Below are 13,972 nucleotides of genomic sequence, written 5' to 3'. Positions count from 1 at the left end.
CTCCAGAATACTATCCACAATCACCATTAGCATGCTCCAGCATCGCCATTATCATCCGAAGACACGGGAACAAAGGTATATGAAAAAGAGTTCAACAATGAGAGTGAGCTAAAAGCTCAACGAGTATAGCTCTAGCTAGCCAACCATTAGAAATGTCAGTCACCCAGCAAACAAGATGTCAACTGCAACAATAGGGCAAGATCAATCTGGTAACAACCACGATAAGCAAAAGCATCAAGATCATCTGCTCACCCATGTAACACCATCACCGACTTTCTCACATGAATACATCAGTCATCTTGCCCAACCGGCCTTGAATTCCTCTAATCCAGCACCTATAATACCTTGAACAACTCAAAATAACCACATGCGAATCAATTCGAGGGTCCTTCGCTTGTCCAAATCGTCGATGACAAGAACTTCGCACGGCCAACCACCAATTACTGTCCACCTTGACGAGCAGCCCACCATTATCACGAATTCAACCCTCAAGAGCGTCAATCAAGCGCTTAGATACGATGTGCAAAACCAATTCAAAAGAGGCATGCCTAAGCCGAAGCTCAGCTCTCTCGACCACCACTAATCAATGTCCAATTTCAACTATCCAACCATTAAGTCCATGAATCCCACTCTCAATGATGTCAATCAAACCAGCAAAAGTAATATGCAAAGAGAGGTAGATAATCCGACAATCGACAAGTTAGAATTTCTACTCGCCTAATGTCCAAGAAGAAGGTTCTTTCTTTCCTCGCCGATCATGCCAGGTTTGTGGGCTGTTATAAGGTGATTCTTGACTGCAGCAATGAGAATAAATCATTCTATGATAAATGTGGCTTCAAGCAGAGAAGGAAATTCAAATGGTTAAGTATTTCATCTAAGAATGTACCCAATTTGTTCAGTTATGAGGAAGTAATTCATGTCTAACCCAAATTTACATTCATTTTTCTCAATAATCTCTCCCCTGAGTTCCCGTTGATATGAGTAAGTTCAATAGGTTTCAGTATTCTGATAATTCAACAGCGACACTTGCATTTTTCTACTGTGAATTCGGATACTTCGGTGCCCTTTTTAGTTTCATCTGTTCGTTGATAGCGCCTTGCCTTTTGTGTTGATCATAAGTATAAAATCTAACTATTAGTGACATGCCGTTTTGGTAGAATTCAGCATTGTGCAGAGACTAAACATTGTGAATTAGGGTAGCTATTAGCTTCTAGTTACTTCTGGATATCTATAAAAAGAACTATTCTAATCTCCCTAGTGAAATAATGCATAGAGATTCAAATTTAGGGTGGAGAATTAGAATAGCGGTAGTAGAATAAAAGAGGAGATAATATAGCATAATTTGACCAGCTTTCCCACCATTCGGGTATTGAACCTAATGCTGCCTGAAGTACGTTTCATTTGGATGGTCAAGTCTTTCATCCAATCGCTATTTTGTTGGTACACCTCATCTTTGTTTTTGCAGGAACAATTATAGTTTTGATCATTTTAACTTGTGCACTCCGTTCCGTTGGATTTTAGTTTGCGCAATGGAGTCCACTTGTCATAGACATACTTAATTTGGCTATCCACTTCTCCTTTTCCTTATTTTCCCCATTTTTCTCTCTCACGAACTCAATCAAAGTAACAGCTCCGAGCTTCACCATGCGCGGGAAAATTATTTAAGAAGTCCAAAATTTATTGCATTGATACAAATTTCAGCCATAATCCTTTCAATTTGGCAAATTTAGTCTTAAAACTTTTAACAATTTACCAATTCAATCCTAAACATTTCAATTGTGTCAATTTAATCCTAAACCTTTTAATGAATTACCAATTTAGTCATTTTGGTTAATTTTGGCAAAAAATCATAACGTGACAGCTTAATTAAGGTCGACTGTCCTACATGATATGATCAAGACCGATATAAATAATATTTTTTTTATTTTTATATATTTTTAAAACTTTTTATTGATTTTTTATTTGATTTTTCTTCACAACGCCAACAAAGCCGATGGCCCCTAGGCGAGGTTGGGGCCCTCGCTCTGCTCAGGGCCGCAACCCTTATCTAGGCCCTTGTGAGCCATACTAAGGGCAGGCTGAGTGCTGTGACCCCCTCAATGTCCTCAAGCAATCACGTGTGGTCCATTCTCATCTATTGGGTTCGTTGTACCTCGCCGTCATGTCCTCACCTCATTGCCTTACTGTTTCTCCTAGGATTTTTCCCCTGCACCTTGTCAGCATAAGCCCCCAAACCCATATAAACTACATCGCACACTCCACCTGCCGACCATTTTTGTCTCTCCGTCACGCACATTTTGTCCCTCATTGTCTCTCTCTCTAGTGCTTTTTCATTGAAAGGTGAAAAAATCGATGAATGACGAGCGATTCCCAAAATCTCCTCCTGGTTCTTCGGACCGAGGAAGAGCTAAAATAGGGCTCCTACTAGTGCTGGATCATTTTTTTCGGCAGCCTTGGAGTTTAAAATGCTATCGTCCGTGATGGTTTGGAGGCATTACCTTCTGGTCATTATTTGATATGGAGAATAGTGGCTTTTCTCGGTCTCCTTCACCTCTCATGGAGTTTGAGACATTCTCTCCTTTGAACTCTATAGGTTCCATTAGATCGCTTGGATTCCGGATTCTCGTTTCCTGTATAGGATTAGACGAAACTGAAAAACGTAACCCTTTATGTTTAGTACTGAATTGGTACAAGTATAATAAATTTAAAATGTAGTGCCTTTGCCACTTGGCATTGACCAATCTCAGATTCCCAAACAACACCTTGAGTCATTGGCCAGAGCCCCAACCCCCAACTCTCTCTGTATCTATCCTTTTGGACGAGTTCTAGACGTCAATTCCAAAGTCAGCGAGCCCATATCCGGTGTTGCTTGCCTTGGGCGACCCAAATTTGGTGCAGGCAACCCATATTTGGTGCAAGCGACCCACGATGCTATTGGTAACAGTAGTGGCCACATCAGCACAGCTCTAGAGGATGGAGACACGAGGTTCAACAAGGACCCGATAAACAACAATGGACGGCGGGCAATTGCTTGAAGACATGATTGCGAGGTACAATGGCAATGAGCGACAGCTCGTCGACGCGAGGCATCGTCAATGGCGGTTCGTAGTGGAGCTTCGAGGAAGCCTATCATGTCATGAAACAATACTGTGGCGGGAGGGAATGGGGAAGATTAAGGATTTAGGCGTTTTTTCTATTTTTGCTTAAGAAGCAGAAGTTAAAAAATCAACTTCTGCTTTAAAAATTGATTTCCGATCGTAGAAACGCCTTTGATAACAGGATAAAATTTCTGCTTATCAACCAAAAATTCGATTGATAACGGTTGAAAATTTCTACTTCTGGAATATTATTAACATAAAATAATCTATGAAAAATGATTGATTCTTACCTAAAATGCATGTTATTCAAGAAAATGTAAATTCAAATAATGACTAATTTAAGTATAATTCGTCATTTAATTATTTATGTAAATGCGGACCAAATTATGGGTCCTGCTCATGCTTCTTTTACTTCGTTGAAGCGGGAGGAGTCGGTATGTGGGGGCTACCTCAATTTCCTAGTACCTGCATTGTTCTTGGAGCATGCCTGATTGGGTAAAACTTTCAGCTCTCTGTCAACACAGATCAAAGGAAAGATGCAGAAGCTCCATCAAAGCAGTAGCATCGACATTCATCATGTCTGAGGATCAGTCTTGTGTTTCTCAGAGAAAAAGACAAACGGTGGTCGTGGTTGCTCCCTTTTGACGATGCAAATTTTTAGTAACGTCCAGAAAATAACGTCCAGAAAAATAAGGATTTTGCATGCTCATGAAATACTCAAGAGAAGCGTGTCCCCCAGTGAAGACATTTGGACAGAGACTTCCACTTAATCTTTCCTCTGGTGTGAGGTGATCTCAGTACAGGATGAGGTATGAACATAGACTCAAAACATTCCAAGAATATCAATAGCAAAATTTAAAGAATACCAACACGATCATCAGCTGAAAAATGAAAAAAAGGAGCAAATCATAATTATCAAGGAAGAATTAACAGACTTATATTTTAGTGGAGGCAAGTTGGGTTTGTGCTAGCAGCTGGTGAAGGTGTCGCCTATCATTCTATTCCACCCTCCTCCCTTGGAAGCCTGGAGATTGTTTCCACTATGTTACCAACAATTAGACAAGATTAGTCCAAAGTAGAAAATTCAATAAGTGAATGATTTGTCTTATATTTTCGGTTTTTGGGATTGGGGGATACATCATTTTGTTTTATATTCTTTTATAGAGGTTGTAGAATTGAGTGTCAACACAGCCAATCTATTATTGACGTTTCTTACAGTGATTAATTAATTAAAGGATCTGTGACTTCTGTCTAGTCTGATGTGCACTGGCTAGCGCAGAGCTTATTTTTTTTTTAATTAATAGGAGAGAGAAAAAAAAAGGATTTTGGGAAAACATGATGAGTACGCTAAAAGTGAAGAGTCCGCCAGTCCATAATTCAAAAATTGCCAGGTTCAGCCTTAAAACTCAAGTAGGCATTCCCATAATAACATAAACTTGTAACCTTCATAATCGTCATCATCATCCTTAGATATCAGAATCGCTAAAGCTATAGAGAACCAAGAAGGAAATAGATGCACCATCCTTAGCAATCAGAATCACTAAAGCTATAGAAAACCAACAAGGAAATATATGCCAAGGCCAAATTGAGTTGATGACGATGCTGCTGGTACAAAAGGGAAGTCATCCATTTCCTTCCCTCAGAAAATCTTGAAGAGCAGACCACCGTGAGTAGCAAAGAAGGGAACACGAACGACTCCACTGCCATTAGCTTGATGAGGATGTTAAGCGATGGGCCTGAAGTCTCCTTCACAGGATCGCCAATGGTATCTCCAATAAGAGTAGTCTTGTGAGGCTCCGATCCTTTAGGGCCAAGGGTCCTCGCATGCTCCGAAGCACCAGCCTGAAAGCGAATTTCAAGATATTAAGGAAAAAGATCTATGAAGTCACACAACTTTACTTAGCAGGTCACTGAATAACCACAGACAAGTATATGCTAACTTTCAAACAGTTGGAGCAATTGCATATCTCAATGTAATTCTTTGCATTGTCCGATCAGCATTTTGAAGTATCTCAAGGACCGACCGCTGCTTAAGGCTTGTTTAGCGTATCTTCAAGCGGACCCTGGAATAGAGAGAGAGTATGGCAAGGCTCCTAGTTCAGCCTCAATGGGAAAATAAAATGGAGTACCATGCTCCCCCAGTGTGGGATGTTGAAATTGCAATCTGTTTAAAACCAAGTCCAACGAATAATTTTCATCCAGGAAAAATCCACAATCAAATGATACAAACCGATGTGAAGCTCCAACATTGTCATAGAGATCATGATAAGAGCATTTATCAGCAAACCTAGTTTACCTACAGATTTTGTTCAACAACGAAGAAACTACAACATCTTCTGAACAAGCAGTCTATCAAGAGCTATACCTTGAGCAACGTAAACTATCAAAACAGATACGCATCTTATTTCCATAAGAATTAACTGAACACCAGAAACAAGAGCACCAGGTGGAATCATCTCCTTGAGAGATGCATCAGTTGAAATTTTGATGCATCTAGCGTAGTTAGCCTTTGCATGACCCTCCATGAGCCCTGGAATGCTGTTAAACTGCCTGCGGACCTCCTCAACCATCTTCGATGCTGCCCTTCCCACACTTTCCATGGTCATAGCAGAGAACCGGTAAGGAAGCATGGCAACCACGAGCAAACCAATGAAAACCTTTGGTGTCAGGACATCAACGGTAGAAATTGCTGCATGACTCACAAATGCACCAAACAGAGCGAGAGACACCAGGGCAGCTGATCCTATGGCGAATCCCTACTACCAGGAGAAAGTGAAAAGCTCATCAATTATAAGATTCAAATAACAGGTAAGTAGAATTTGACAACAGGGCTAATATTAATAATGATAGATTAAAGGCAGCACATCAAGGAAAAAAAATGTGATTTTAGACAAACGTCATGCCACACCAGCAAGAATCCAAAAGGACTTGCATAATTCACCTATATATTTAGTCATGAATGTTGGTAAAAAAAAATTATTGGCCAATGAGCGCACACTCTGGATGATATGAACGAGGTCTCACAAAAAAATTTCTACACAGAGACTGACATTTCCTCTGCTATGTTACGGATTTTTTCAAGACAAGCTACTAAAAGGACAACAGGACAGTGTCTGTTACTACATTCATATGCAAGGATTGCCTGTACCTTTCCAATGGCAGCAGTTGTATTGCCAGCAGCGTCAAGGGCATCAGTTCTCTCACGAGTTCTGTGACTCATGCCAGCCATCTCAACAATACCTCCAGCATTGTCGCATGCATCTATGGCCAATCTAGTGGCAATGGTACTAGGCATACCAAGGGCAGCCACAGCAATTACATACATGGCAGCAAAACTGAAACTCACAAAAATGCTCATGGCAATGGCAAAAATTGGGATAATGACAGATTTATATCCCAAGGCAGGGTAAAAAAAAAACATTGGAGAAAACCCTAACCTCCAGCAGATCTGAGTTGGGAATCTCTCGCCGAAGATTGAAGTCGAGCTTTGCGGTTGGGAGATTCAGCTTCGCGGTGGGTCACTTGCACAGAGAGCGAGCAAAGAGAGAGAGGTGCTCTCGTAACTTTTTGATGACGAGGGAAGAGGCGACTTTCGCAGACGAGCGAACGAGCGAAGAGAGAGAAGTGAACACTTCAAGCAAAGAGTGAGAAGCGAACCCTCTGAGCGAAGACAGACGAGCGAGCCCTTCGCAGTCGACCTTCGCACAGAGGACAGACGAGCGAACCCTCGAGCGAAGAGAGAGACAGAGGACAGCCGCACGAAACAGAGGAAAAGGAAGGGCTAATGAATGATTTCTCATCGAGACGTAACTTTAAGTGTCTTGTTATGAAGCCAATTATCAACTTCTTGTTGCTCCATGCGGCATATGGAGCATTCCCTCTGCAGGAACAAAAATTCCTGGAAAAAACCAAGACACCATCAGCAACTTTAAGTAACTAGAATAATCCCACAAGAGTCGGCGAAATGCATAAAAGTCGGACACTACTCATTGTAAGAAGAGTACGAAAGAGTAAAACACGATCCACTTTAGACACGATAAAGGTGTACGATCCAGATGTCCTTTGTTCATAGGGTGCAGAATTCAAAGTATCAAAGACAATTTAAACTAGAGAGGACCCAGAGGACTATAGTGAATCATTGTTATGCCAACAAAATTCACGCGCAATACAGTCAGGACATGCAGGAGAGTAGTACTCTAGCAATGACTATCCCTGGTATCTCATGATACATGAAGACCCATGTATCAAGTACTTAAATTACCTGCAAGTGTTGCTGACTAAACAGATGAAGTAGGCTTGTTTCAGGCGAAGTGATCAATTCAATCAGATCATCATGGCTTTCAGGAGGGCCACCAAACTCCACTACAGATACCAAGACCTGCATTGCATAGAGAATGGTTCAATAAATTGAAAGACAGATGAGATGCTACGTACATCCGTTTTGGCGTGTACGCTGAAAATGTCAAAAAGAAAAGAGGGGGGATTTCTTCTTTGGGAGAAAACATCACCTGCATGCATCGCAGAATGACTTCTGGTAGACAACACCTACGACACAGGCCCCGGACAATGTATGCTGCTGGGGCTTCCAAAGAACCATCTTTAAACGAATGCCAGGCATCTAATCGGGAGATTTCCATGGTGACTCCAACCTGAAATTGAGCAAGCTCATCTGCAGTAAACAGTCATCAGCACTACAAAAATAAGTCGGCTCATCTGAATATCTGGACCAAACTGTGTAGATAGAAATGATTTTCAGTTCTTCCAAGATTGGACTGCTTTTAGGGTAAATTTCAACCTTTTTTTCACATAAATTATGCCTAAGAAAGTATTAAAGATCTTTTCTCAATAACATACAGCAGCTTACCAAACAAAAGCTAAGAGAACAAAGATAGCGAGTATTACTAGCATGACATCTACAATTAGATTCTAAAAAGTGTAGGCCAGTCTTCAGTCATTGGATTAGGAAACCAAATTGCACCATATAAGCCATCTGCCGCAATTATGTATAGAGTTTTGCTTAAGTCTTTCATTCTATGAAGCTTTCGTAAATTTTTCTTTCTGAAATGGCAAGTTCATCAAATCGCTTCACCCGTTATAAAACATAATCAAGTGGCCCCACTTTTAAAAATTAACTTTTAAAGTTAACTTGTGCCTTGCTTCACTTTCCGATGTCTGAAAATCTTAAAAAGAAAAACAACTACTAAACTTCACCAACTCTCTTCAAGCAAATCCCATGAGAGAGATGATATGAGATCTAACATGGAGGGAGTAAAAGGAATACTATAATTCTGGGATACCATCGCTTTTCCCGATATGAATACTATGAGGAGCTTCTGGTGCTGATTTGATATGAGGACTATCCTATTGCTACAACGCAGAGTTGGTGAATTCTTTGAAGTGTCACCGAGAAATCCATTTACCTCCGCACCCAGTTGAAACTACAGAATTCAGAAAGCATAGGGATCTAATCTGAAGCCAATGAAAATAGGTCCTCAATCGGTGTCAACCACATCTAAGCTTTACATAATCACTCTTTTGGAGCCCATCGGTACAATATTGAGATAAAAATACCTGAATGCAACTGTCAGTCCGGTGTATGTCATCAGGAGATGTCAATGGAGAGGAAGAAGCTTCATGAAGTGCAGAAGCAGAAGAGCTCAAAAGCCTACGGTTCTCTCGAATCCAAGCAGCAAAAAATGGAGTTATGCGCTTGATCAATGACATTTTTGTGTCATATGGATATCTCTTGCTCCGCTTTGTGGATCTGGAAACGGAAAGAACCATCATCAGAATCATTCATTAACTCCTGTCTCCAGCAACTTCATACTACTCCGATGTTATTGAGAAACCAAAAATAAACAGCTTTGTCTATTGACCAGAGAAGTCACAACTCATACAGTATCAAATGGGACCTTGTGAAGACAACACAGGATATGTGTTATTATGAGATGAGATACATGATATTACGATAAGCGAGGGTTGCTTGAATGTGAATTTGATCTAGTCATAGCAATCAATATTTCCTGCTTTTGTAAACATGCATACGTGAACCACAACCAGTCCTGACTAAAATTCGCAACATCAATCAATTCACTAAGCCTAATATTTTAACTATACAAATTCGTACGCTTTAAGTAAATTATTTCCATCGTATTTCAGCAAGATATTACTTCTCTACAAGTTCATGAGGACACGCTGATATTTAATCAATTTAAAGTTCAACGAGTAGGATTAATACTGAGAGCATAAGGATACGACTGCCAATCCTTTTGACCCCAGAGGAACTTTACAGCCAGAAAGCCTTCCAACGTTGAGATTAACCACTCAATAAAATGCTGACAATATAACACCCAATGTCTACGGTTTAAGATTTAAACTAACAGCAAATTGACATGAGACTAATTGCATATTGACAACACCGGGATCTTAGGATCTAGTAATCTGAGCATGCACATGACTACAATCTAAACCAAACTCTAAACTCATCATCTCACATGAAATGCACTATCACCGAAAGATATCTCACAGAACAGTTTCGTAGTCTATAAGATAAAATAAACAGCAAGTGATGTTACAGACAAAAGGTAACAATATAATCAATTTCAAAGATAAAAAAAATGATGCAAGAGAGCTAACGAACATGAGAGAACTTTGCTGCAGTGGCTGCCAACGGTTGCTCATGACATTAGTAGATGCGAGTTATGCCCGACTTGTCTAAAACCCGTGAACTGGGATTTTGGATGTATGTGTGTGTGCGTGTGTTCAACATCTCGATGAATGAAGTTCACTTTTTCTACAGAGAAACCAATCTCCCAAGAGTATGTATTGGGTCTGAAACCATCTGAAGCCTTCACAATCCCCCAGCAACAAGATGCGCATCTCTATATTCATGCCGTTCCGGACTTTCATTTTGATCATTCGCCACAACCGAACAGCGAGTGACTTGACATAATTCATCCCACCAATCTGACTTCATTCACAGGGCTCGCGCCTTGCAGTGCGTCCGGATGAACGCCCCGCAAATTCCACTGACAGTCGTGCGGACAACTTTCAGCAATATCATCACAACGGCCAAGAATTGTTGGATATCGACATAAGAACATCACACCGGCCACGGACAGAGAGACAACTACGCAAGTAACGAGACGTATAGAGGGTTACCCGATCCAATTTCAGCCCGGTCTTCGCACGAATCAAAAGGAAGTGCGGAAAAGGTGACGCTAAGGAGATAAGGGAGGACTCACTTCACGGGAGGGGATTGCGCCGACTGAACACCAGACATCTCCTCTCCACCTTCGTGGAACTTTCCGCCTTCACCACCCTCCTCTCCACCACCGTCGCCTCGCGGAGTGCGACCTAAACTGAAATTCCTTTTTTGCTCCTCCTGAATTGAAAGCGCAAGACAGTGTTGGGGGTCGTTCGATTCTGGGAATTTCCACTGATTTTGATAAGCTTTATGCCCCTGGACTTCTTCGCTAGCGTAGATTAGAAGTACGCGATGGCTAGGCTCAATCACACTCTAGAAAAAGCGCAGGACAGTCTCGTGTACTCTCTCCGAGATTGCTATGGCATCTGGCAACGATGCATGAGTTGATATGAAGCTTTTGTAATCCATCCATTTCTTCTGCTTTTTGGGTTGAATCTTTTGATACTGTTTGGGCTGTTTAGGAGTTGGGTGCGTCTTTAATGAGTTGTTGCAAACTTCGTAATCTGGCTCTCTGTCTCAACCTCACAGTTTTAAGCAGAGTTAATTCGCGGTGAAGCAATGTTTTCGGGGACTATTTGTGGGGACTTTTTCTCTGGCACTTACAATTTTTGCTACAGGAAATACAGATCGCGTAATTTGCAAATGCCACTCTCAAATGCCTCTAAAGAGAACTTTTGCTGGCATTTTTGGATGTCTTTAGCAGCATTTGCGACAATTAGCAGTAAATGTTTCCTCAACATCGCTCTGAACTTCTTTTTTCCCTTTTGCCTGTAAGAATTCTATTGGCATTTACGACTGCCAGCAAATAACTTAATGAGTGTTGGCAAGAGCTGCTCCTGTTGTTGTGTGGTCATCATCGGCATTGTGTCCAAAATATGCAGCCAGTGTCAAGATAGTATTCTATGGCTTATCTGGAGTGTATATTTCATAGGATTATCTGCCACATCCTTGACATGAATTAAGTGCAGGTAAGAAAAATCTTTTGAGATATTTTATGCTTTGAGAAAGAACTACTCCATTTGTGAGTTTTTGACTAATAAGCACCGCAGATGTTGTTTTCCAATGTATCAATTGAGAATGGTGTCGTGTATTAACACCAAACTTCGTTACAGATACCTACTGTGCACCAAAGAAAGCAACTAATGGAATTTTCTTAGTTGGAATTTTATTTGAAGCTTTAATGAGCTGTTTTGATAAATGACAAAGCCAAGGAAACTTGTTCATCGTTCTCTCTTTTTCAGCCGTAATTGTTGCCAGGCTATAGATAGGTTCTTCGATTCTGCTTTCTAAGTTTGTAATTTAAAGTGAGACTATCACTCTGTAAACAGAGGACTCCATAGAACTGCTTCTTTTTCCTCTTTGTATTGTGTACGTAGATACTAATTTAGCCTCATTAGCAAGTTTTTCTCCTCCTCCTCCTCTTGTTTTTATCTTTTGTGAATAGACTCACTAGGAAGTAACTGATATCGCATTTGCATTAATATTAGCTTGATAGAAGAAGGCCGAAAAGTGACTTGCATTTATCTTTTGCTTTATGATTTAGAGCTCAGCAGATTTGGCCACTACAAGTCTGTGCAAGGTGGCTTGCTTAGATAGAGAAATGCTATGTGTCTTATGTGTGATTTACCTTTAATAACATGTTGGAGCTTCTATATGCGTGCCATGTTCTTTTCTTTGACCCTATGAACTCTAATTCTCTCCTTGTCGATGTGAATGAAGTTGGTGTAAACAGAAGCCTCATCTCAGGAAATGCAGACTGGGGTCCCACTAAATGAAGCATGTAATCTTTAAGTTCGGAAACTAGAGATCTCCGACAAAAGCAAAGGGTTTGTAGAGCTACTGCAGCAACTGACGGTTTGCGATCCTATCTCCGATGAGGATTTCCAAAAGCAGTTCCAAGAGCTCAACTCTCTAGGCGATGACCATGTGATTTGTGTGATAGAGGATACTAGTTGTGGAAAGATAGTCGCTACTGGAAGTGTGTTCATCGAGAAGAAGTTTATAAGGAATTGTGGCAAGGTTGGGCATAATGAAGACGTGGTCGTCGATCGTGATTCTAGGGGGATGCACTTAGGCAAGAAGGTTCTTTCTTTTCTCACTGATCATGCCCGATCTGTGGGTTGCTAAAAGGTGATTCTTGATTGCAGAAATGAGAATAAAGCATTCTATGAGAAGTGTGGCTTCAAGCAGAAAGAAATTCAGATGGTCAAGTATTTCATCTAAGAAATTACCCAATTTGTTCATTTATAAGTAAGCACTTCGTGTCTAACATCATTTTAAGTCTGTTTTTCCTCAATAATCTCTCCCCGCAGTTTCGATTGAGATGAGTAAGTTCAACATATTTCTTGATTCTGATGATTCTACAACGGAACTTGCATTTTCTACTGTGAATTTGGATACCTGGGTGCCCCTTCTAATTTCATCTGTTCATTAACACCACCTTGCCTTTTGTGTTGAGCATGAATATTAATAGAACTATTAGTGATATGCCGTGTCCGTAGAATTTAGCATATAAGCCGTCTCCATGACTCGTATACGGGGTAAAGGTCTGAAAGTTGTGAATTAGGGTAGCTATCAGCTTCCAATTATTTCTAAAGATTTCAGTGAAAATCTAATCTCCCAAGTGAAATAATGCATAGTGATTTAAAGTGAGGATGAAGAATTAAAATAGCGGTAGTAGAGACTGTGATATTATAACATAATGTGACCAGCTTTTCCGCCATTCATGTATTATTGAACCTCATGTTGCCTAAAGTACGTTTGATTCGGATGGTCAAGTATTTCATCCAATGACTGTTTTGTTGGTTTGCCTAATCTTTGTTTTTGAAGTAACAATTATGGTTTTGATCTTTACACTTGTGCACTTTGTACAGTGGGATTTTAATTTGCACACTGGAGTTCCACATGTCATTAACATAATTTGGTGGAGATGACAACTGACACGAAAATTCGTCCCGGCGTCGCCACTGCCGCCCTCTCAATGGCCACCGGAGCCACCTTGGGAGACGTCCTCTTCAGGTTTCTACAAAACCCTCCGGTCGGGACTTTAAAAGTGGCGACAGTCAACGCTACTCAACCGATCTCCCGGCTCCCCGCTATACCATTGACGTGTTCAAATTCCCGATTGTCCCTTGGAGTAATCCACCACAACCGTCCAAAGTGAAGACGGAGTGACCTGTTTGAACTAAAAAAAGAAAAAAAGTGTAGCAACATCTGCCATATTTTACCGCCCTATTCATATATTGATTCAAAGTTCACATTGCAAAATGGTAATGATTTCTTTTAGACTCCTTCAAGTTCGAAAAAGGAGATTAATTAGCTTTCTTCTCGCAAAGATGTCATAAGCCAATTAACTATTTATAGATTTCTTTATGCTTTTTTTTTTAAACCGAGCTAGCGGGTCGATCGGCCAATGAGCACCCTCCACCACCCTCGCAGCACCCACTGTGTCCCGCGAGGTCTTGGGAGAGGGCTCACGACGCCCTCATCGGCCACAACAAGTGTATTGTGAGCCCTCGCTCAATGCGGCGAGCGTTACCACCCTAGCTCGGGCTGACAAATGCTCTGCAACACTCGCCTAGAAAAAAGAAAGAACATAAAATCATAAATAAAAAACGGTTAAAATAAAAAAAAAAATTCAAAGTTTGCTCCGACTATGCCACATAGG

The 13,972-nt window shown here is 40.8% G+C and overlaps 1 protein-coding gene, 1 long non-coding RNA gene and 1 pseudogene across 2 annotated transcripts; 1 reads left to right on the top strand and 2 right to left on the bottom strand.

The window, feature by feature from the left end:
* Positions 1 to 5,390: 5,390 nt before the first annotated feature.
* On the bottom strand, positions 5,391 to 6,519 carry LOC125314032 (pyrophosphate-energized vacuolar membrane proton pump-like). Its single transcript, XM_048275487.1, has 2 exons — positions 6,247 to 6,519; positions 5,391 to 5,854 (listed from the first exon to the last, which is right to left on the bottom strand). The coding sequence occupies exons 1-2, from the start codon at positions 6,517 to 6,519 to the stop codon at positions 5,423 to 5,425; spliced, it is 705 nt and encodes a 234-aa protein (XP_048131444.1). The 3' UTR covers positions 5,391 to 5,422.
* A 2,313-nt stretch (positions 6,520 to 8,832) lies between these two features.
* Positions 8,833 to 10,360, bottom strand: LOC125314397. Its single transcript, XR_007197894.1, has 2 exons — positions 10,260 to 10,360; positions 8,833 to 8,862 (listed from the first exon to the last, which is right to left on the bottom strand). It is a non-coding gene; the product is annotated as an uncharacterized LOC125314397 (long non-coding RNA).
* A 236-nt stretch (positions 10,361 to 10,596) lies between these two features.
* On the top strand, positions 10,597 to 12,581 carry LOC115729438 (annotated as a pseudogene).
* Positions 12,582 to 13,972: the final 1,391 nt, after the last annotated feature.

Source organism: Rhodamnia argentea, chromosome 3 (genome assembly GCF_020921035.1).
Source record: "Rhodamnia argentea isolate NSW1041297 chromosome 3, ASM2092103v1, whole genome shotgun sequence".
Taxonomy (NCBI): Eukaryota; Viridiplantae; Streptophyta; class Magnoliopsida; order Myrtales; family Myrtaceae; genus Rhodamnia; species Rhodamnia argentea.
Note: the sequence above shows the minus strand (reverse complement) of the source record. Positions and strands in the feature narration are given on the sequence as shown.

What these genes read in the sequence shown, in the direction of transcription:
- LOC125314032 (XM_048275487.1), bottom strand. Translation starts at nt 6,519, where the DNA reads ATGTTTTTTTTTTACCCTGCCTTGGGATATAAATCTGTCATTATCCCA. An exon ending in CAACTGCTGCCATTGGAAAG is followed by an intron (nt 5,855 to 6,246) that starts GTACAGGCAATC and finishes TCCTGGTAGTAG; the next exon opens with GGATTCGCCATAGGATCAGC.